Genomic DNA, 25289 nt, shown 5'->3' with positions numbered 1-25289 from the left:
TATAAAAAATAGGACCTTGTGGAACCAACCTTACTGACTAGGAGATGGAGAGCTGATTGGTCTACAAACTGTCACTCAAAAGCACTGACAGACTCACATACACTGTGCTTACAGGCCGGGCAGGAGGAGAGAGTGCCTGCCCGGCCTGTATGACACTGTGTGTATGTGAGAGTGCCTGTGAGGATGTGTAAAAAGGACCCATTCATTTCAATGGGGCTGCGAATGATGCAGACAGCACACTGCGTGTTGTCCGTATCCGCCCTTCTGTTCCTCGGCCCTGGAAAAAAATATAGAACACGTCCTATTCTTGTCCGCAATTGCATTTTCTATCATAGGACGCACGCGGGCAGTCTCTGTGTTTTGCGGATCCGCAATTTGTGAACTGCAAAACACATATGGCCGTCTAAATGGTCCCTTAGGCTGGCACCACAAGGTGGCTGTGGCTGCAACACACATTGTGCCGCCAAAGCCTGAAGCGACACTACGCTACACCGCAACTAGTAAAGTAAATGGGGCCGTGACCCGACAGTCACAAAAAATCCAACCTGCTGAATTTCTTTCGACTTTCTGATTGTGATTGTAAGAAACTTGAAGGTCACAATGCGACCCCCTTCATTTTAACTCCATGCATTGCAGCATTGTGCAGCTGTGATCCTTGGTTGCAAGAAACATTAGTTGGCCAAAAGCATTGTGCAGCCTTAGGCTGTCTGCACACATAGGCTCTCTGCACACATCCCTCGGTGGGTATATAAGGTGTGATAGCCTAAGGGGTGTGATAGGCTATGTGTGCAGACAGCCTATCACACCTTATATACCCACTGAGGGATATGTGTGAAGGCAGCCTAAGGTGTGATAGGCTGTCTTCACACATATCCCTCGGTGGGTATATAAGGTGTGATAGACGGTCTGCACACATATCCCTCGGTGGGTATATAAGGTGTGATAGGCTGTCTGCACACATATCCCTCGGTGGGTATATAAGGTGTGATAGACGGTCTGCACACATAGCCTATCACACCTTATATACCCACCGAGGGATATGTGTGCAGACCGTCTATCACACCTTATATACCCACTGTAACGGATCTCCTAGCACCCCGACCGGGTACCTCCGTTGATAAATGCTCCCAGTGCCTCCCGAGGACTCCAAGCACTCCGCTCGACACCGATACCACCACAGGAACGGCTCTTACAAGAGCTAGGAGTAATAGCCAGGGGAGTATACAAGTATAGCAATCCCCACACATGAGACGAGGCTCTATGTTGAGTGTAAACCAGGAACTCTTTATTGAGGGCTACCCGCCCGTATTTATGCAGGTCCCCATCTGGTGTACACGCTCCTAGGGGACCAGAAGGAAGACTGTGACACAGGACAGATACGTAGCACTCAGGATACACAGACACAACACATCCCCACAATGCATCATGGTTTCCTCCTCTCTGCCCTGGAGACACCCGAGGAGCAATTCTATTATCTCTCAGGACAAAGGGAAATCACCAATACACATGTGGGAACAACAGGACAGGAATCACCACCCAAACACACAATGTCACACCCTCACAGCAAACACAGACATTTAACCTATTCTCAGATAGCTCAAGTCTGAGTGCATATCATTAGGTGAATGGCACTCAGAATACACAAATACAATAAAATGAGCTATCTGGGTACCCTCACATAACATACAATACAATTACACAGACAGATGGTTCTGTCACATATCTCAAAACCCCACATATCCCCATATGGCTTGGATCTGAGCGCTCAGATGCCACAAACACAGTCAAATCGCCATGCGGTTTAAGTTTTGCATGGGCTGATGAGAGGGCCCATAATCCTGGGGCAAGAGGCTGGCAACCAGGCCCCTTCAAAACCCAGTGGCGAGGTTATTTTCGCCACACCCACCGAGGGATATGTGTGAAGACAGCCTATCACACCTTATGTATCCCTAAGTGGGTATATATGTGTGCCGTTCCTTGTGTGAGCTCAGACAGGACTTCAGTGGGCACTACAGGTTTGTGCGAAACCGTCCTATATCAATATATACGAATCTCAGGTCAAAACGTTTTTATAAGGTCTGATCCACTTAGAGATAGATATACAAGAGGTCATGCATTCAGTCACTGTTTGCTTGTGTCTCCATAGAATCCAGATGGAGAAATCCCCCTGAGAGATGTCCCCGTCCTCTGTATCCCCAGGACTGTCCAGAGGAGAACTTCCCAGAGAACCATCAGGTAGATGGAGCTGACGTCTCCTTAGAATCTGACCAGAAAGGGATTGAACCTAAGATCATTTAGTTTTTCTTGTTTAGGATAATATCAATCAGATTTTCAAGGTTGAGGTTATAGATGAAGCAGAAGAGGAGACGGATTTATGGGGCGATCAACAGTGTAAGTAGGGGGCTATCATGTCTGTTTTCTGGGTCACATAGATACTACTTCATCATCTCATCATCTCTCCTGTCCCTGTGTGTTTCCTACAGATGGACTCCTAGAAGGAAATCCCCCTGAGAGATGTCCCTGTCCTCTGTATTTCCAGGGCTGTCCAGAGGAGAAGCTCCCAGAGAACCATCAGGTAGATGGAGCTGAGCCCTATACACATCTATATAGGGGGGTCCTAGATTGTGGGGGTCTCTTATGTGGACCTGTCTGCTGTATTGTCCTGAATTGTTACAGATGACAAATCAGGGGGAAGATCTGACGGTTATTAAAGTGGAGGATGAAGATGAGCGGATGATGGGCGATCCCCCGTGTAAGAGTGAGGATGAGGACGTTCCAGTCCATGTGACCACAGGTATGGAGGAGGTGAATTGGGAGGCTCCACCTTACAGCGGCAGTAAAGGGGCACTCCGGGCAGTGACCCCTGTGTTATGTGCAGGAGTGGAGGGAAGGACTGTACATAGACATCCTCTCACTTGATGCTGAAGGACTTGTTATTAAGCGTGATGACGTTGCCGCATGATCATGCTGGGAGTGCATGGTCCCAGCGTGTTATAGAGCAGGAGGAGCTGGCCAGGATCTAGGAAAACTTAACCCCTTGAGCTCCACAATCAGTGCAGATACAGGTTTCCCTGTGACACTTTTCTTCCAGCCTTGACTCTGTAAATGCCAGGCTGGTGGTTTCATACTGAAAGCTCATGGCTTGACAAAGGCCACAAGGCTTGTAGTAATGCCCATTATACCTTATAATGTCACATATAATACATTGGCGTCTGATAGGACATACCTGTCACATGGCACAAAACACAACTTTAAAGAAAACGCAAAAAAGAAAAAATACAGTAGAAAAGCAGTGCATTGTTCTCTTAGGCTGCAGCCATGTCTACTACCCCTCCTCCCCCCTCTCATGTTTGTAGAGGAAACATAGGAGGAAGGGCTGGATTTGGGTAACTTTGGTCAAACACAGTGAGTGTGGCCATTTTGTTTGAAGGAATCTCCTAGTTAGTAGTAGTACAAAATAATTTGGTTAGGGCGGGTTCACATCAGCGTTATGTATTCCGTTATGGCTTTCCGTTATAACATGGTTATAACGGAAAATAAAGGCTTCCGTTTTGACTTCCGTCTTATGGATTCCGTTAAGAGGCATTCCGTTTTGATCCTTCATAATAGTAGTCTTATGGGAATCATAATTGATCCGTCTGGTTCCCATTATGCAAGACGGAAAACAAAGTCCTGTCGACAGGACTTTTTTTGTCCGTTCTGCATAACGGGAACTAGACGGATCCATTATGATTCCCATGGACTACTATTATGACGAAAAGCAAAACTGAATGCCTTTTAAAGTCTTCCGTTTTGCATTCCGTCATAATACAAGTCTGTGGGCAGCATAACGGATCCGTCCTGGTTTCCGTTATGCAGGACTGGACTCCTGTATAATGGATCCGTTATGCTGCCCATAGACTTGTATTATGAAGGATCAAAATGGAATGCCTCTTAAAGGCTTCCGTTTTGACTTCCGTCTTATGGCTTTCCGTTATAACATGGTTATAACGGAAAATAAAGGAATCCATAACGGTATACATAATGGTGATGTGAACCCACCCTTACCACCATCTGGAACTGTAATGCTTACAGAATTCTCAATATACCAAAAAAAAATATCCCCTCCGCACTCCTAAATAGTGCCATAGCTAGGCAGGTTTACGTTTCAGGGTCCTGGTATTGCTGGGTTACCACCGTCTGGGACTGTAATAGACTGCAGAATACTAAATATAATAACCCTAACCCTGAATGTAACCCAGACAAGGTTTGTAGGGACAGTCAAATGCCTGTTCTGACAAAATTCTTCCCTATCTGTCAAACATCTATCAGATCTTTTTTCTCTAATGACAGTTATTACTTAAGTGTGTAAGGCTAGGTTCACACGGATTCCGTGCCAAAAATCTGCACCAAAAACACACGCAGAACTTTTGGTGTTCTCCCCTACTACATCTGTGACAAAAGACAACAAGAAGGAAGGGGAAAGACACTAGGCCTCACCGCTAGGGAAGGAAAAGGGTCACCACCTATAAAACCCTGCTCCTGGCCCTAACTCCTATCCGTATGGGCACCTCTCGATGGTAGAGATACCCATACACGGGAACCTAGAAAACCCCGGTGACCCTCAGATGCCCTAAAGATAATGACAAGGCAGAAAATACCCGCCCCTTCCCTGGTGAAGGAACTTGCGTCTCACTGAGGCCTAGTAAACAACCGGGGGGGGGGGGGGGAATACAAAACACGACAAGCGGAACACTTAACTTCAGAGGATGAAGGATGAACAGGACTTCAACACGAACCACACTCCAGCTCTTCCAAGACCAAATGAAGCTATCCAGAGCCAGGAGTGATGGGTAAAGTCAGACTAAATAGGGCGTGGTAGAGGTCACATGATCCACACCTGACCAGGAGGTGCGGACATACCAGCAACACACAGACAAAGTGAAACCAAAAGAGGCTGTCAGATCACTAATGTGTAGATAATCTTTCAGACCTTCTAAGACCTGTCACAGGTGTGACAGTACCCCCCCCCTTCTACGGGTGACCTTCAGGCACCCAGGACCGACCTTATCAGGATGAGCCCTGTGGAATGCTCTCACCATACGACTAGCATTAACATCGGTCGCTGGAACCCACATCCTCTCCTCTGGTCCGTACCCTCTCCAATGAACGAGATACTGGAGGGATCTCCGGAGAACTCGGGAGTCCACAATCCTGCTGATCTGAAATTCTAAATTGCCGTCCACCATGACAGGAGCGGGAGGCAAGGAGGACGGCTCAACAGGTTCGACACATTTCTTTAGCAACGATTTATGAAATACGTTATGGATTTTCAATGCCTGAGGAAGTTCAAGGCGGAAGGCTAAAGGGTTAACAATGGCAGTGATCTTATATGGACCAATAAATCTTGGTCCCAACTTCCAAGAAGGTACCTTAAGTTTAATGTTTCTTGTAGACAACCACACCGAATCGCCCACTCTCAGGTCTGGACCACTCATAAGTCTCCTGTCAGCCGCACGCTTATACCTGTTGCCCATCTTTTCCAGGTTATTTAGAATTTTTCGCCAAATCGAAGACAAAGAAGAGGAAAATCATTCCTCCTCAGGAATGCCGGAATTTTGAGCACCAGAAAATGTACCGAACTGTGGATGGAACCCATATGCCCCGAAATCGGCGACTTATCAGTGGATTCCTGTCTACGTTATTTATAGCAAACTCAGCTAACGACAAGAATGAAGACCACTCTTCCTGATTCTCTGAAACAAAACATCTCAAGTAAGTCTCCAGATTCTGATTAGTGCGCTCCGTCTGTCCGTTTGACTGAGGATGAAAAGCCGAAGAGAAGGACAATTGTACCCCCAGACGAGTACAGAACGCCTTCCAGAATCTGGAAACAAACTGAGTCCCTCTATCGGACACCACATCAGAGGGAATGCCATGTAGTTTCACGATGTTGTCGACAAACACCTGTGCAAGAGTTTTAGCATTGGGTAGACTAGGTAATGCAATAAAGTGTGCCATTTTACTAAAACGATCTACAACCACCAGAATCACAGTTTTTCCTGAAGAATTCGGTAAATCCATGATAAAATCCATGGACAAATGGGTCCAAGGTCTGGACGGGATGGGCAATGGAAGCAGAGATTCGGAAGGCCGAGTATGTGTCACCTTAGCACGTGCACAGGTACGACAGGCTGACACATAGTCCTCAATACACTTACGCAACCCCGGCCACAGAAATCTGCGAGAGATGAGATCGATAGTCGATCTGCTCCCAGGGTGCCCAGCAAGCACCGTACAGTGATGTTCCTCGAACACCTTGTGACGTAATTCGGAGGGAACAAACAATTTCCCCTGAGGACAAGAGTCCGGAGCATCCTCCTGTGCCTCCAACACCCTGGCCTCGAGATCAGGATAAAGAGCGGATATGACTACCCCTTCAGATAAAATGGGACTAGGGTCATTAGACTCCCCCCCCCCCCAAACTCTCGGTGATCTACTCTCGCATAGCCTTTCTTTCGGTTTCCGAAAAATTATTCCCGGAGCTAAATTGCCGGTTGTATAAGATTGACGGGACAATCATACTCCCGCGGTGCTGAGGCAATTCCTGATCACCCTCGTTCATTTTAGAATTTTCTGATGTTTTCTTTGAGAGTGGTACAGTTTTAGTGGTCACCATAGAGAATGATGCATTAAGACAGTTGTCCATGCCAAAATCACTCCAATCGAGAATCTGTCTCGCTTGTCAGTCGATGTTAGGGTTATGTTTGCTTAACCATGGTAAGCCCAACACCAACAGAACAGGCAGACCCTCCAACACATAACAGGAGATAGATTCCTGATGCAAATCACCCACTCTTAAATGAATGTCATTCACTACCTGCGACAGGCATTTTTGGGCGAGAGGTGCTGAGTCAATTGCAAAGACAGAAATACTTTTCTCTAATGAATTTGTAGTCAACCCGTGAATGCGTACAAACTCTCCATCAATCAAGTGAACTCCTGCCCCACTGTCAATAAATGCTTAGATTTTCACAGTTTTGGACTCTAGCGCCACCTCGGCAGACAGGAGAAAACAGGTACTACCAGTAAAAGACAAATATAGGTTTTCTTGCTCCCCATCCACACCACCAATAGTAATTTGAGGATTAAAAGTTTTTTTCTTTTTGTTTACACCTTGATGCTGCAAATATTCACAAAATGTCCCTTCTTGCCACAATAAAAGCAGACTCCTTTCACATGACCCAAGCTTTTGCCAGGAGTTCCAAGAGTAGCTCCTCCTAACTGCATAGGCTCATCACAAGGCACAACTACCAGTGTCTCTCCACCATAAGTGTCAAAGGAAGCAGTACCCTTATTGGACAGTACGTTCTGAAGGTGAGGACCCCTAGATCTCTCCCTCAGGCGTCTATCAAGATGTACAGCAAGGGACATAGCTGCTTCCAATGACACAGGTTTTTCATGAAAGGCCAACGCGTCCTGCAGTCTCTCAGAGAGACCCTGGCAGAATTGGCTACGGAGAGCAGAATCGTTCCACTCTGTATCCGTAGCCCATCTCCTAGATTCAGAGCAAAAGGTCTCCGCGGAACGATCTCCCTGCCGCAAACTCCGTAACTTAGACCCGGATTGGATCTCTCAGGCCGAGACCTAGTAGATGAGACCCAAGGCTCTGAAGAATTCATCTACCGACCGGAGGGACGGTGGTCCGGTTGGCAGAGAAAAAGCCCAAGATTGGGCGTCCTCTTTAAGCTGCGTCCATACTCTTCTGGGGATGAGTGTCAACATGTGGGTATGATTATTTTATTGCTTAAAGTATAATTTACATGACTCCCTGAACCGGATGAAATTGTCACTACCCCCGGAAAACCTGTCCGGGAGAGCCCCCTTCGGTACAGGGCAGGCCTGGGACCCACCACTGGAACCAGCATCCTGTGGACTCTGAATCTGCAAGACAGTTGCGCGGAGGTCTGCTACCTCCAAAGTCAGATTCTGCATCTGTTCGACCAGTGCAGACATATTATCCAGAGCCCATACCGCCATTTTTGTTCTGATCTGTTCAGCTATGGATACTGTCATGGATGTAGTAGGGGAGAACACCAAAAGACAATCAAGAAGGAAGGGGAAAGACACTAGGCCTCACCACTAGGGAAGGAAAAGGGTCACCACCTATAAAACCCTGCTCCTGGCCCTAACTCCTATCCGTATGGGCACCTCTCGATGGTAGAGATGCCCATACACGGGAACCTAGATTGCCCTGTCTTATCTTTAGGGCATCTGAGGGTCACCAGGGTTGAGACCACCTGTTCTTCCCTGGTGAAGGAACTAGCATCTCACTGAGGCCTAGTAAACACCCGAAGGGGGGGGATACAAAACACGACAAGCGGAACACTTAACTTCAGAGGATGAAGGATGAACAGGACTTCAACACGAACCACACTCCAGCTCTTCCAAGACCAAATGAAGCTATCCCAAGCAAGGAGTGATGGGAAAAGTCAGACTAAATAGGGCGTGGTAGAGGTCACATGATCCACACTTGAACAGGGAGTGTGGACATACCAGCAACACACAGACAAAGTGAAACCAAAAGAGGCTTTTAGATCACTAATGAGCAGATAATTTTTCAGACCTGAGACCTGTCACAGATGTGACAACTTTTTACTGATTTACATGGGGAATCTGCATGTTAAACCATGTGCTTTTTTTTTCCACTTGTGGTTTTAAAAACCAGACAAAAGAAAGATGTGTCCTGTCCATTTTTATGTGGATTCCACTTCCAGAATTTCCATTGAAAATGGGCAGGAATGAAAATATTCACCAAAAACATGTTAAAAAAAATAAAGACTGGATAAAGGCTATAGCGGCTCACCTGCACACTCCGATGAATATGGTGCACTCCTCAGGAATCACCCAACTCCGTAAAAGCAATAATCAAAAAAAGGGAGGGGCACTCAAATAAATATCTGAGTATTATGGACAGCAATAACAGATATATCACCCGGGACCCCCGCCGATCAGCTGTTTGAGAAGGCAGCGGCGCTCCAGCAGCGCCGCGGCCTTCTCACTGCTTACCGCCGGGCCGCCGGCCCACTGACGTCACGACTAGTATCAACTAGCGTGAGCGTGGCTAAGCTCTGTTAACTTGAATGGAGCTTTGCCGCGCCCACGCCAGAGGATAGATCATCAGTTAAATGAAAGTGCAGAACCCCATTAATATAAAATGTCAAAATGTTATTCAGATATCACTTATCTACTTTTTTACACATTATATTGTATGGTGCTTATCTGTTATTGCTGTCCATAATACTCAGATATTTGAGTGCCCCTCCCTTTTTTTGATTAATGTTAAAAAAAAATGCACCCACATCATTTTTTTTTTTTTTTTGCGCTGAAAATCCTCCGTGTGAATATGCCCTAAGGCTGTTATTATGGGACAACAGTGGACATTATAGTGAGAGAAGTACAACTCCCACCATGTCTATACTGTTATTATGGCTGATCAGTGATCATTACATGGACAGGTATATAAGAGGACAGAACTAAATCTCCCAGCATTTCTAGGATGTTATTATGGAAAGGACTACAACTGCTAGTGTTTGACAACTTATAAAGGGAAACACTAACCTTGCTTATGTGGTACAGGAGCTCCGCCCACATGGTGACATCACTAGGGTCCGTACAGGTCCTTCACCACTTCTCTGCACTGCTGAGGTCTTTTAGTGGGTAAATTGGGTGGTGAGAAGCTGCTGCAGTTTTGCTGCTTCCATACACTTTAACAGACTGTCAGATACTAGGAAAGGGAATGCTGTGTTAAGCCCCGCCCCCTCGAAGAACTTCCTGTCTGCCTGTGAGCTCTGCTGGTGCACTGGAGTTTCACGCCTTCAGAAGACATGTCTTCATGTAGTGGCCCTTGCCTGTGCAGACGCTCATCTTCAGACAGTTTGACTGTGTCCAATTACATGGGCTCTGGGGTATTAGATGGATGGAAGGCAGTTGCAAACCTGGGAACTGTCCTTAAGACACTTTCTGAAGGACAGTTCAGGTAGATAGGGTAATCAGGTGGTCCAAGGTAGATGGTATTTCACGACGTACCAACACATCCTTAATGGGCCCTGACAGACCCTTCTAGAAAGCCGCCACAAGGGCCTTGTTGTTCCATGACAATTCAGAGGCGGAATTAGACAGCCCACCATCCTACAGTGAGGTTACCCTACCTGAGGTGCAGAAGAGGCTGCAGAAACAGTGTGACCGCACTCCTCAGAGCCCTTGTGGAAAGTAGCCAGAAAGTCCTGCAGGTTGTAGGTCAGTGGTTCACTTTGTTCCCATAGGGGAATGAGCGGCCCAGGCTGACGCTTCTTCATAGAGAGTTTGAGCTGGGTGGGGTTTATAGGGAGGTAAAGAAAGACAGTTATGCTTGAAATGCCCTTGGCCCTCACAGTAAAAACACAATCTTTATTTTTGATTCTTCTGGGTTAGGTTTATTTAAATTTGGTTGGTGTTTGGGTGTTTTAATGAGAAGCTGCTGGCTCTGCAAGTGATCACGATGGCCAGGAGGATTAGGTATTGTAATCTTGATAGGCCGGGGTTTAGATGTCTTCCTCTGTTTCTTAATCAGGTGTTGATCCTCAGTCCCTCTGAGTTTTCTCTAGAGAGGTTACTAAGATGCTGACGGCAGGTAGTCATCAACTGGTCCCTGTATTTGGCAGTGCACAGGAGTTTAGCATCTCAGGGTTTATGTCATACCCTTGGTCAGTAAGTATTTGTCCACTGTCTCATTACTGCTCTGTTAGGCCTATGGGAAGCCTGTAGAGCAAGGGTGCACAACCACTGACACCATTCTGTGTGTCTCCCAATCATCTGGTATCAGACATGTATGTCTATGTGTTATGGCTGCTCACATGTATTTTTCATGTATTCGCTCTTTAGATCGGAGTCCTGTAAGAGTAACTAGACAGTTATGGTATATACTGTATGTTCCATATGCCATAAATCCAGTATTTCACATGGTTATACCCCTTTAAGTTTTATTTTCAGCCCTTGTATTTGGGGGGCACATTGTCAGACTGAACCAACCAGAAAAGGTTGTGGAACCCTGCTGTAGATGATCTGCCAGAACTCTAGCATGCTCTCCTGGGTCTACAAACCTTATGCCTTGTGGGAGTTGGGATTGGCCCCCTTGGAACATTTTTGACAGATTATGCAAAAAGGCCTCCTGCTGCTATGGCACATAACTGGTAATGGCACAGAAAAACTCTGGTGGCTGAGGATAAATTCAAGTGGTTGGCTCCTCAAAAGTATTATTCTGGCACATCGGTGGCTGTGTCATAGTGGCAGCTGAAGGTGCTTTCTTAGTAAGAAACTGAGGAGGCAGTGCCTGAGCCACCCCAACTGGAAGGGACTGGTGAGACTCTGGCAGCAGTGAGGTGCTCATCATCTGAATCATTCTGTTCTACCACATACATTTCCTGGTTCCCTTTTGCACTTCCCGTTCATTGTGTCTTCTGACACATCTAACCTTGCCCCTACTTCCACTCCCCTATCCTTCTCTATCTACTTCTTTCCTTGCCACCAAACTTGCCACCTATTAGTGTCTAAGCTTTCGGTCTCATGCATGTTCCCGCTTCACCTGCCTATCCTCCATCTGTTCCCTCACAATCTCCATAGTACATACTCCCTTTGGGTCTAACTTTTCCTTTTTTGCTATTTTGTGAACTTACAATCCCCTCCTATAGGACAGCCAGTCCTACTCCTGAAATCTATATTCCTAGGGACCTCCCTGCGCCTTCTGGAGCACTGTTCATATGCTTTGATATTGTTGTGCTTTCATTCTCAGGCCACTGCTGCCCGAAAGAAGGTGTCACCAGTTACAGCGTTATATGCCTTATTCCTCTTTGTTTCTGACAAATCTCACTCCTGGCCGTGCAGCTGGAGCCTCACTGTGGGTCACAAGACAGTATCGTAGGATAGCTAACCCGACTAGTGGGCTGGGGTGGTTAGCTGTCACTTCTGCAAGCATCAACTTATGTTCTGATTCCAGTGGAGCCAGGGATCAGGAGCTGGAGTGAACACCTCGGACTTACCGTTTTCTGCTATCTTTGTTTTTATTCTAGTATTCCATGTCTTTCTTTCTTTCTTTCTTTCTTTCTTTTTAGTCTTGGTTTGTCACAAAAGTGGTCACTGAGAGTGTAGAGCAGAGGCAATGGACCCGCTCATGTGAAACAGAACCTTATACTTCTCCTTCCTGTCTTTTCCATTTCTGACTTTTGCTCAAAAACCAAATCAGACTGAATCAAAAACTGAATGAGTGTTTCCATCTTTGTTGTTTGAAAAAAAAATAATGAATTTTATATCATCCTAACAGGAGATTCCAGTAGCAACTCTGAGTCATCACTAAATTATAAAGTAGAAGATGAAGATATGATGCAGCGCTCTTCAGGAGAAAACCTCATGACCTTTAATATATATCCGGATCCTAACAGTACAGATCTACAGTATAATCCTCCTAATCACGATGAACCTTCTCCTGACCAGTCACACATTGTGACCACAAGCACCGGTCAGAAAGGGGTTAAAAGTTATCAATGTGGGGAATGTGGAAAACAATTTACACACAGCTCACATCTCTGTACACACAGAAGAATTCACACAGGAGAGAAGCCATACTCCTGTTCAGAATGTGGGAAATGTTTTACTCAGAAGTCATGCCTTGATCAACATGAGAGAATTCACACAGGGGAGAAGCCATATTCATGTGTTCAGTGTGGGAAATGTTTTGCCCGAAAATCAGGCCTTGTTAAACATCAGCAGACTCACACAGGAGAGAAGCCATATCCATGTTCAGAATGTGGGAAATGTTTTAATGCAAAATCAAATCTTATTAAACATGAGAAGAGTCACACAGGAGAGAAGCTGTTTCCTTGTTATCAATGTGGGAAATGTTTTATAGATAAATCCCATCTTGTTAGACATGAGAGAATTCACACCGGAGAGAAGCCGTTTTCATGCTCTGAATGTGGGAAATGTTTTCGATCAAGATCAAATCTCTTTAGACATGAGAGAAGTCACACCGGGGAGAAGCCGTTTTCCTGCTCTGAATGTGAGAAATGCTTTATTACTAAAGCAAAACTCCAGGATCATCAAAGAACTCACACAGGAGAGAAACCATATTCATGCTCAGAATGCGGGAAATGTTTTATAGAAAAATCAAAACTTGTTATACATGAAAGATTTCATACAGGGGATAAGCTGTTTACATGCTCAGAATGTGGGAAAAGTTTTACACATAAATCAAATCTTGTTTCACATGAAAGAACTCACACAGGAGAGAAGCCATATTCATGTTCTGAATGTGGGAGATGTTTTGTCTATAAATCAAGTCTTGTTGCACATCAGAAGATTCACACAGGAGAGAAGCCGTTTTGATGTTCTACAGTATATATGAAAAATGTTTTCTAAAAAAAAAAATTCTGAGAATCCACAAAGAAGAAATATTCTTGTTTGGAATGTGGAAAATGCTATAAGAACAATCAGGACTTCACCCAATTTTTAGTGAAGGTATTTCAAGTAGTTTTAGTAAGCTTAACCACCCTTTCTAACAGCCTCTTCTGTGGAGCGAGGCTTAGCGTTCCCATCTGGATGTTCAGTGTATACAGGAATCACATCTTAAGAAGTTGGACTTTACCTGTATATTTGCATCTGTGAAGCCGTTGTCACCATTAAGAACTCCATAGCGTGCGGTCTTATCCAGATGGCAGATTTATCACACTGGCAGCTACCCTAAACAATCGTACCTGTAAGACAGCCTGTATCTATGCACTAAAGACACATTCTTTGGTATTGTATTTATACTAATAAAAAGTTAGGGCTGTTTTAACCCCTTCTACCCCGGGCCAGTTTTCGCCTTCCTGACCAGGCCTAATTTTGCAAATCTGATGTGTCACTTTATGTGGTAATAACTTTGGAACACTTTTACTATTGTCATGAAGTACAATGTCTCACGAGAAAACATTCTCAGAACGGCTTGGATAAGTAAATTTGAGTCAATAAATTCCACCTTTATTTATGAAAAATACAAAATTTACCAAAATTTGGGAAAATTCACAATTTTCCCAATTTCAACTTCTCTGCTTTTAAGACAGATAGTGATACCTCCTAAAAGAGTTCTCACTTTACATTCCCCATATGTCTACTTTATGTTGGCATCATTTTGTAAATGTCATTTATTTTTTAGATGTTAGATTGAGTACAATTTTAGATGCAATTTTTCAAATTTTTGGGAAAATTTTCAAAACCTGTTTTTTAACCCCTTAACCCCTTAAGGACTCGGGAAATAGGATGTACCGGTACGCCCTGAGTCCTTAAGGACGCAGGGCGTATCGGTACGCCCTAACTTGAAATCAGTATTCTGGCGCCCCAGGGGTTAATCAGAACGGGATTTCGGCTGAAATCCTTCAGCCGGCATCCTGTGACAACGCCAGGGGGGGTCATGTGACCCCCCCGTGTCGGCGATCGCAGCAAACCGCAGGTCAATTCAGACCTGCGGTTTGCTGCGCTTTTTGCAGTTTCTGATCCCCGCGGTCCCTGACCGCGGCGATCAGAAACTTTTGAGTGCCTATAATCAATATTTTTCACCCCCCCTGCACCCCTGCACGATTTGATGCCGGCGGGTGGTGCGGGGGGGGTGATCGTTGGCTTCTAGTGGTTATACCAGGGTGCCAGCACATTGCTGGCACCCTGGTATAAACGGCTGACATCTGTGCAGATGTCAGCCGTTTAACCCTTTCCATACCGCGGTCCGTTGTATCTCTATTTTCCATTAAATCTTGTGCAACACCTAAAGGGTTAACAAAGTTTGTAAAATCAGTTTTGAATACCTTGAGGGGTGTAGTTTCTTAGATGGGGTCACTTTTTTGGAGTTTCTACTCTAGGGGTGCATCAGGGGGGCTTCAAATGGGACATAGTGTCAAAAAAACAGTCCAGCAAAATCTGGCTTCCAAAAACCATACGGCGCACCTTTCACTCTACGCCCTGCTGTGTGCCCGTACAGTAGTTTACAGAAACACCCCATATGTGCCCGTAAACAGCAGAGTCAGGGCAATAAAGATACAGTCTTGTTTGGCTGTTAACCCTTGCTTTTTTTCCACTAACAAACAAGACTGTATCTTTATTGCCCTGACTCTGCCGTTTACAGAAACACCCCATATGTGGCCGTAAACTACTGTACGGCCACACAGCGGGGCGTAGAGTGAAAGGAGCGCCGTATGGTTTTTGGAAGGCAGGTTTTGCTGGACTGTTTTTTTGACACTATGTCCCATGCGCCGATGACGTCACATCTACACCCGGCGCAGGCGCATTGAGGATGAAGCGGCCGAGTGAGTGGCCGCCTCTCAGTGCGCCTGCGCCGATTGAAGATAGGTACGGCCGCGGCGCAGGCGCCAGATATTGAATGAAAACAGGCAGGGCCAGCAGAGAACGATTCCGTCCGCTGGCCCTGTCAATCAACAAGCGGAGGGGGCGTCATTACCATCGGAGGATGCGGCTGCTACCAGCAAGTAGCCGCCCTACTTGCTGGTAGCAAGGTAATTTACATATTATAAAAATAGGGTTTTAGCAAATTCTACTGAACCAAAATTCTTATTTTACTTATGTATGGATAAATCGCAGTGTAGGGGTTATTATTAAGCAAAAAAAAAAAAAAAAACGGTTTAGTGGGCTGACAGAAGCCCTTTAAGTTTAAAACAATGATTTCATTTTTGAAACAAAAAAAAATCATGTGTAAGTGTTTCCATAGTCTGAGAGCCATAGTTTTTTCAGTTTTTGGGCGATTATCTTGGGTAGGGTATGATTTTTGCGGGATGAGATGACTGTTTGATTGGTACTATTTTGGCATACATGCGACTTTTTTGATTACCTTTTTTGGGAAGTAAGGTGGTCAAAATTTCAATTTCCTAATAGTTTTTATTTTTATGGCGTTCACCGTGCGGGGAAAGTAACATGACCGTTTTAGAGATCAGGTCGTTACGGACGCGGCGATACCAAACATGTGTAGGGAATTTTATATCCAGTGGGTCTGATGTCTGTATAATACAGTACAAAACACTATATGGTGTACTGTACTGTATTTTACTTACACTTTGTCTGAACAGATCTCTGCCTTTAGCACAGATCTGTTCAGCACCATGGACAGCAGGATGCCTGAGACGGCGTCCTGTTGCCATGGGAACCTTCCCCGTCTGCTCAGTACTAGTCAGAACTTTGCAGACGGGGAAGGGTAAGGACGGGGCTGTCTGGGAGCTCTCTCCCTCTCCATCGGGGGGCTGCAAAGGCACTGCAGCCCCCCGATGGGAGAGGGAGGGAGCTCCCTCTTACTGTTTAACCCTTTCCATCCAGCGGTCCGTACGGACCGCTGTATGGAAAGGGTTAAACGGCTGACATCTGCACAGATGTCAGCCGTTTATACCAGGGTGTCAGCAATGTGCTGACACCCTGGAATACCCACTGATCCACCAACGAATTTTCAAGAGGAGGCGGGCGGGCGATCGCGATCCCGCCTGCCGCACCGCCCGCCTCCCGCACCGCCCACAACAAATATAGGGGGTGCAAAATCTATATTTGAGGGACACTAAAGTTTCTGATCCCCGCGGTCAGGGACCGCGGGGATCAGAAACTGCAGAAAGTGCAGCAAACCGCAGGTCTGAAATGACCTGCGGTTTGCGGCGATCGTCGATTGGGAGGTGGGTCACATGACCTCCCTGGCGTTGTGACAGGATGCCGGATGAATGATTTCAGCCGGCATTCCCGTTCCCATTAACCCCCGCGGCGCCAGAATCTTCATTTAAAGTTAGGACGTACCGGTACGTCCTGAGTCCTTAAGGGGTTAAAGGACCAATTCAGTTATAAAGTCAATTTGTGGGGCTTACATAATAGAATTCACCCATAAATGACCCCTATTTTAGAATCTACACCCCTCAGGTTATTGAAATAAGGGCTAACAAAGTTTGTAAAATCATGAGTGTTTCAAAATTTCACTTCTTTTTGCAGATTTTCCATTTTAATCCATTTCCCTGTACGGCAGCAAGCGTTAAATATTGAGTTTTGTTTGGCTGTTATTACCCTGATTCTGCAGTTTACAGAAACCCCTCATTTGTGGTCGTTAACTGCTGTACGGGCACACGGCAGGGCGCATAAAGGAAGGAGGAACATATGGTTTTTGAAGGTCAGAGTTCACTGGGATAATTTTAAGTTGCCATGTCACATTTGAAGCCCCCCTGATGCATCCCTACAGTACAAACTGCCAAAAAGTGACCCCATTTTGAAAACTACGGGATAAGGTGACCGTTTTATTGATTCTTGTAACGGACCGTTTCAGCAGACAAGGGGTTAAAATCAGTTTAGGCGATATGCCCCTTTCTGAGAGACAGGCACAGCTACTGCAGAACACCAAACTCCCGAACTGGATACAAAACAGCACTCCAAACTGGAACCTCACGAATAGCTGCTAGCAGACGAACAGGAATCAGAGACTGATTGCCAGGAGTGTAAGCTAACAGCATACAGCGGATCCCCCCAATAACGAGACAAGGCTCCGTGTTGAGGGTCAAGCAGTGGTCTGAGGTCCTGGCACACCCAGCCTGTTTTTTATTACAGTTATTGCAAATACAGGTCCGCCCACAGGGAGGTATAAAACAACCAAGCCCATCTGGTGTACACGCCCCTAGGGGACCAGAATGAAGACTGTGACACAGGACAGATATGCAGCACTGTAGGATACACAGAGACAATACATCCCCACAATGCATCATGGTTTCCTCCTCTCTGCCCTGGAGACACCCGTGGAGTAATCCAATTATCTCTAAAGACAAAGGGAAATCACCAATACACATGTGGGGACAACAGAACAGAAATCACCATTTAAACATAAATGTCTGTGTATTGAAAAGGGTTGTGACATTGTAACATACCAAAATGGCACGAATTAGACCAGGAGTTAAAGTTAGTTCAAGTCCTTTGTGAACAAATGAGGCCTGGCTGATGAGAGGGCCCATAATCCTGGGGCAAGAGGCCAGCAGCCAGGCCCCTCCAAAACCCAGTGGCGAGGTTGGTTTCGCCACAATACTATTTGGGGGTTCATATGATTTTTGATTGCTCGATATTTTTTGGTTACCTTGCCTCGCAAAAAGTATGTCTTCTAACTTGATCTGGCTTTTTTTTTTATGGCATTCACCTGACATGTGTTATTTTTATAGCAGAGCTGAATCTTAGAGTCTGTTACATTAACACTACAATCTTGACTTTAAACAAACTTTTTCAAACTTCTTAAGGACATTCCAATACAGGGGGTGGTGGGCCCCAAGACTTGTTTAGGTTACCAGAGGCTAAGGCCAGGCAGTTTGTAAATTGGGAATAGAGCCAGCACTGCCCGTATAGCCTCTCGTGCAGTGACCCAGTCCAGTCCATCAACAATCCAGGAGAAAAAGGAAAAACGTCCAGAACTGAGATAAAAATAAAATCTTCAGTATTTATGCAGCTTAATGTAAACATACATCTCCACATGGAAATCGGTGACGCAACAAATGTGTTTCGATCTCACAGATCTTAGTGTTGAGCGAGCATGCTCGGCCGAACACCACGTGTGCTCGAGCGCGATGCTCGAGTCAGTGAATTGAAATCTAATTTAGCCTCTATTTCTATGCAGAAGATGGCTGTACAGTGAGGGAATCCCTCAGTGTGAGTCCGCGGCTTAGGAGTCCCTGCTCTGACTCCATATATAGCTATGTTCATGTATGGAGTCAGTGCTTGGGGACACCCCAGTGTATTTAAATCGAATTTAGCCTGTATTTTAGAAAAGTTTCTGCTCGGATTCGAACTCACAACCTTTTGCATTAAAGGCAAGGCACTTAACCACTCAGCTATAAAAGTTGCATAGCCAGAGACTTTTACTGTATAGGTCTCAGTAAAAGTACAGTACAGTAGAAGTCTCATATTATTATTATTTTTTTGGACTGGCTATGCAGCTATATAGTGTAGTGGTTAAAGTTCTGGGCTATGATGCAGAAGCTGTGAGTTCAAATCCCGTCACAAACTCTTTCAGAAATTGAGGTTAAATTAGATTTATTTTAAAAGGGAGTCGATAAAGTGGCTCACCCCCTATAGCTATGGATATAAATTCGATATATATATATATACACACACATCATAATTTTTTTATTTTGTGCCATACATTTTTTACAATTACTAAAAAATATATAAAATTATTGGCAGCACTGTATATCGTGTGTGTATATATATATATTCATACCCCAGGCAAATTTTCACTTAGTTACTTTTATTCAACCAGCAAGTAATAATGCACACAAAAGCTCGCTTGGACTTTGAAAAAGCTCATCTGGACAAAGAAAAAGACTTCTGGTCTTCTGTGTTATGGTCAGATGAAACATCATTGTGACCAAACAATTCAATTTTTGTTTCCTTCATTTGGCGTAAAAAAAGGAGAAGCCTTCAACCCAAAGAACACCATCCCCACTGTCAAACATGGTGGTGGCAACCTAATGCTTTGGGGGTGTTTTTCAGCCAATGGACCAGGGAACCGAATCACAGTAAACGGCCCCATGAAAAAACAGCAATACATGAGGATTCTCAACGACAACATCAGGCGGTCTGCAGAGAAACGTGGCCTTGGGCACCAGTGGACATTTCACCATGACAATGTTGTTGTCTGCCAACCATTTCTTCACCACTTTTGCTGTGTGTTTTGGGTCATTAACGCTTTGGATGGGCCACTGCAGAGTCCACACTGGAATCTAATGGAGAATCTGTGGAGGGAGCTAAAGATCAGGGAGATGGCAAGAAGACCCTCCGACTGGAAAGATTTGGAGCTCATTGCTAAAGATGAATTTGCAAAAATACCTGTGGAGACCTGCAAAAAGATGGTCTGCAATTATAGGAAGCGTCTGATTATTGGCTATTCCAGCAAAGGCTTTTCTATTGATTATTAAGAAGGGGATGAATAATTTTGGACTGGACACTTTTTGCTCAAATGTAAATAACATTTCTCAGCTTTTTTTTTCCCACAATAATGCCTCTTGTACATCGTCTTATTATCTTTTGGGAGACACCTATGTAATTTCCAGTCAAAAAGTTACCCCTGGCAAATTTTGACTTAAAGTTACTTTTATTCTACCAGCAAGTATGTGGGAAACTACTACTGATGTTTTAGCCATAATATATATTCTAAAGAATTATTAGTGCCCCCATACTAATACGGTGTTGGACCCCCTTTTGCCTTCAAAACTGCCTTAATTCTACGTGGCATTGATTCAATATGGGCCAACATTTCTAAAGAATGCTATCAGCGCCTTGTGGATAGGATAGCATCTTGCAGTTGATGGAGATTTGAGGGATGCACATCCAGGGCACGAAGCTCCCGTTCCACCACATCCCAAAGATGCTCTATTGGGTTGAGATCTGGTGACTGTGGGGCCATTTTAGTACAGTGAACTCATTGTCATGTTCAAGAAACCAATGTGAAATGATTGGAGCTTTGTGACATGGTGCATTATCCTGCTGGAAGTAGCCATCAGAGGATGGATACATGTTCTCATTCTGTTTACCCCAAATTCCGACTCTACCATTTGAATGTCTCAACAGAAATCGAGACTCATCAGACCAGGCAACATTTTTCCAGTCTTCAACAGTCCAATTTTGGTGAGCTCGTGCAAATTGTAGCCTCTTTTTCCTATTTGTAGTGGAGATGAGTGGTACCCGGTGGGGTCTTCTGCTGGTGTAGCCCATCCGCCTCAAGGTTGTGCGTGTTGTGGCTTCACAAATGCTTTGCTGCAGACCTCGGTTGTAACGAGTGGTTATTTCAGCCAACGTTGCTCTTCTATCAGCTTGAATCAGTCGGCCCATTCTCCTCTGACCTCCAGCATCCACAAGGCATTTTCGCCCACAGGACGGCCGCATACTGGATGTTTTTCCCTTTTTACACCATTCTTTGTAAACCCTAGAAATGGTTGTGCGTGAAAATCCCAATAACTGAGCAGATGGTGCCAGACGGGCCGGTCTGAGTATTTCACAAACAACCATGCCACGCTCAAAATTGCTTAAATCTCCTTTCTTTCCCATTCTGACATTCAGTTTGGAGTTCAGGAGATTGTCTTGACCAGGAGCACCCCCCTAAATGCATTGAAGCAACTGCCATGTGATTGGTTGACTAGAGAATTGCATCAATGAGAAATAGAACAGGTGTTCCTAATAATTCTTTAGGTGAGTGTATATATATATGTGTGTGTGTGTGTTTAAATTACGTTTAGCCTTTATTTCTGAAAAAGTTTGTGACAGGATTTGAACTCACAGCTTCTGCATCACAGCCCAGAACTTTATGCAGCTATATATTGTAGTGGTTAGTCAGTCCCTTTAAAATAAATAAATAAATTGACTTCTACTGTAGAGGAATACTCACTACTAGTCCATAAGGATGAACCACACAAGTGATCATACATCTCCTATAGCCATAACTTCCTCCAATCACGACTTGAATCATGGCTTCATACTGAAAGAAAAATGGATAAGTCGTGAATGGAGGAAGTTATGGCTATAGGAGATGTATGATCACTTGTGTGGTTCATCCTTATGGACCATACCCCCCTTTTCTCCATAATATATAATATATGATATGTGTTATGTGCCCTTTAAGGACTATAATCCTCCGATATTCACGATTTGATATAAAGATATATGAATACATATATCAGGATATTTTAACTTTTTGCAATAACCATGAGAATAGTGTACATGATCCGATCATTCTCTAGCTGTTTTGTCCTTGACATAGTTCTCACAGCCGTGCTCTGACTGACCCTGGAGATGACGTGGTGTTGAGGGTAAGCGCTTCCTAGTTGCCAGGCAACGATTCACGTGACAGCATCATGTGATCGGGAGGCCGAACAGGGAGATGCTGCCCTCCATTCCGTCATGCTTTGGGGGAGGCGCCGGGATGCTGGTGTGCGCATCGGGATTGACGTCACTTCCGGTTGCGTCTTCTCGTTGTGTACGCCGGTATCCAGGATACCGGACATGCGCGGTGAGGCTTCAGGGACGCCGAGATGCCTGCCATCATGACACTCCACTATGTAAGTTTTTTTAACCATGCGGCCTCGGACCGCTTAATACACACAGGTGATCACTATAATTTGGCACAAAGCACGAGGCACTTTATGCACTGGGCAGTGTTTATTGATTTGTGATTTTGAAAAATGCCTATGAGATAACATACATCGTGCTAAGATTGTGATCTGCATACATGCTACATAAATGAATTCACTTATGATCATGAAATATTTTAATGTAATCCACGTTTTTATACATTGTTGATTGACAACAGTATAATTACTTTGTTAATTGACCCACTAAGCATTGTGGGTATAAATGTAGATGCTGTGACACCATTGTTATGCTTGAGAAAGACTGCAATGAGCAGTTGAAACGTTGCACAGGGGAAATAAAGCGGGTCGTTTTTTCACCTTACTCTGGAGTGCAGCCTCTTCTTTGAAATGCAACTGTATATATATATATATATATACAGTTGCAAGAAAAAGTATGTGAACCCTTTGTGCAGAAATCCATATAATTCCAAAGTGGTCATGAAATGTGACTTAGACTGTGATTGTGTGTTATTAGTTTAAGCAGATGAAGATCAGATCACAACAATAGACAAAGAGTTACCATGTTTTTATTGAACACACCATGTAAACATTTAACATTCACAGTGCAGGTGGAAAAAGTATGTGGTGGAAGTTATTGCTGCCAAAGGAGGTTCAACCAGTTATTAAATCCAAGGGTTCAAACGTTTCCTGTAGTTGCAGATCAGACGTGCACAACGGTCAGGAGTAATTCTTCACCATTCCTCTTTACAGAACTGTTTGAGATGCTGTGGCATGACCTCAAGAAAGCGATTCACGCCAGACATCCCAAGAATATTGCTGAACTCAATCGGGTTGAGGTCAGGACTCTGACTGGGCCACTCCAGAAGCCGGATTTTCTTCTGTTTAAGCCATTCTGTTGTTGATTTACTTCTATGCTTTGGGTCGTTGTCCTGTTGCAACACCCATCTTCTGTTGAGCTTCAGCTGGTGGACAGATGGCCTTAAGTTCTCCTGCAAAATGTCTTGATAAACTTTGGAATTCATTTTTCCTTCGATGATAGCAATCCGTCCAGGCCCTGACGCAGCAAAGCAGCCCCAAACCATGATGCCCCCACCACCATACCTCACAGTTGGGATGAGGTTTTGATGTTGGTGTGCTGTGCCTCTTTTTCTCCACACATAGTGTTGTATGTTTCTTCCAAACAACTCCACTTTGGTTTCATCTGTCCACAGAATATTTTGCCAGTACTGCTGTGGAACATCCAGGTGCTCTTGTGCAAACTGTAACCGTGCAGCAATGTTTTTTTGGACAGCAGTGGCTTCCTCTGTGGTGTCCTCCCATGAAATCCATTCTTGTTTAGTGTTTTACGTATCGTAGATTCGCTAACAGGGATGTCAGCATATGCCAGAGACTTTTGTAAGTCTTTAGCTGACACTCTAGGATTCTTCTTCACCTCATTGAGCAGTCTGCGCTGTGCTCTTGCAGTCATCTTTACAGGACGGCCACTCCTAGGGAGAGTAGCAGCAGTGCTGAACTTTCTCCATTTATAGACAATTTGTCTTACCGTGGACTGATGAACAGCAAGGCTTTTGGAGATACTTTTATAACCCTTTCCAGCTTCATGCAAGTCAACAATTCTTAATCGTAGGTCTTCTGAGAGCTCTTTTGTGCGAGGCATCATTCACATCAGGCAATGCTTCTTGTGAAAAGCAAACCCAGAACTGGTGTGTGTTTCTTATAGGGCAGGGCAGCTGTAACCAACACCTCCAATCTCATCTCATTGATTGGACTCCAGTTGGCTGACACCTCACTCCAATTAGCTCTTGGAGATGTCATTAGTCTAGGGGTTCACATACCATGTTTTTATTTAACACACCATGTAAACATTCACAGTGCAGGTGGAAAAAGTAACATTTAACTCTTTGTGTGTTATTAGTTTAAGCAGACTGTGATTGTCTATTGTTGTGACTTAGATGAAGATCAGATCACATTTCATGACCACTTTGTGCAGAAATCCATATAATTCCAAAGGGTTCACATACTTTTTATTGCAACTGTATATATATATATGTATAAAATGATTTTTTTATTTTTTTTTGTGACTGGCTATGCAGCTATATAGTGTAGTGGTTAAAGTTCTGGGCTATGATGCAGAAGCTGTGAGTTCAAATCCTGTCACAAACTTTTTCAGAAATAGTAAAAATATATATATATAGATATAAACCTTATTTAACCTCTAATTGTAAAAAATGTATGGCACAAAATAAATGTGTATTTACAAAATAAACAACAACAACATTTGGTCTGTACTGATTGTGTATATATATATATATATACACAAAGTTTGGACTCACCTTCTCATTCAAAGAGTTTTCTTTATTTTCATGACTATGAAAATTGTAGATTCACACTGAAGACATCAAAACTATTAATTAACACATGTGGAATTATTTTCAGTTGTTTCACACTTGTTTGTTATGTATATATGTCATATTCTAGGTTCTTCAAAGTAGCCACCTTTTGCTTTGATTACTGCTTTGCACACTCTTGGCATTCTCTTGATGAGCTTCAAGAGGTAGTCCCCTGAAATGGTCTTCACTTCACAGGTGTGCCCTGTCAGGTTTAATAAGTGGGATTTCTTGCCTTATAAATGGGGTTGGGACCATCAGTTACGTTGAGGAGAAGTCAGGTGGATACACAGCTGATAGTCCTACTGAATAGACTGTTAGCTGCTTTTTTCTTGCCATAATACAAATTCTAAGTAAAGAAAAACGAGTGGCCATCATTACTTTAAGAAATGAAGGTCAGTCAGTCAGCCGAAAAATTGGGAAAACTTTGAAAGTAAGGGCTATTTGACCATGAAGGAGAGTGATGGGGTGCTGCGCCAGATGACCTGGCCTCCAGTCACCGGACCTGAACCCAATCGAGATGGTTTGGGGTGAGCTGGACCGCAGAGTGAAGGCAAAAGGGCCAACAAGTGCTAAGCATCTCTGGGAACTCCTTCAAGACTGTTGGAAGACCATTTCTATGCAGCCGATTGGCTATTTACTAATGATTGATTTCACACACAGGTGATCACTTTGATCAATTTCTGCGCTGTAGCACTTTATTTGAATACACAATGAAATATAAGGCCATGATTGCAAATAGTTAAAAATCACATAAGTTGCA

At 44.3% G+C, this 25289-nt stretch overlaps 1 protein-coding gene across 1 annotated transcript; it reads left to right on the top strand.

The window, feature by feature from the left end:
- Positions 1-2741: 2741 nt before the first annotated feature.
- LOC121001149 (gastrula zinc finger protein XlCGF17.1-like) lies at positions 2742-13930 on the top strand. Its single transcript, XM_040432087.1, has 2 exons — positions 2742-2794; positions 12338-13930. The coding sequence occupies exon 2, from the start codon at positions 12394-12396 to the stop codon at positions 13396-13398; it is 1005 nt and encodes a 334-aa protein (XP_040288021.1). The 5' UTR covers positions 2742-2794; positions 12338-12393; the 3' UTR covers positions 13399-13930.
- Positions 13931-25289: the final 11359 nt, after the last annotated feature.

Source organism: Bufo bufo, chromosome 5 (assembly GCF_905171765.1).
Source record: "Bufo bufo chromosome 5, aBufBuf1.1, whole genome shotgun sequence".
NCBI classification, from domain to species: domain Eukaryota; kingdom Metazoa; phylum Chordata; class Amphibia; order Anura; family Bufonidae; genus Bufo; species Bufo bufo.
Note: the sequence above shows the minus strand (reverse complement) of the source record. Positions and strands in the feature narration are given on the sequence as shown.

Bases quoted from the DNA above. Each gene is read 5' to 3' on its own strand.
- LOC121001149 (XM_040432087.1), top strand. From the start codon at position 12,394: ATGATGCAGCGCTCTTCAGGAGAAAACCTCATGACCTTTAATATATAT.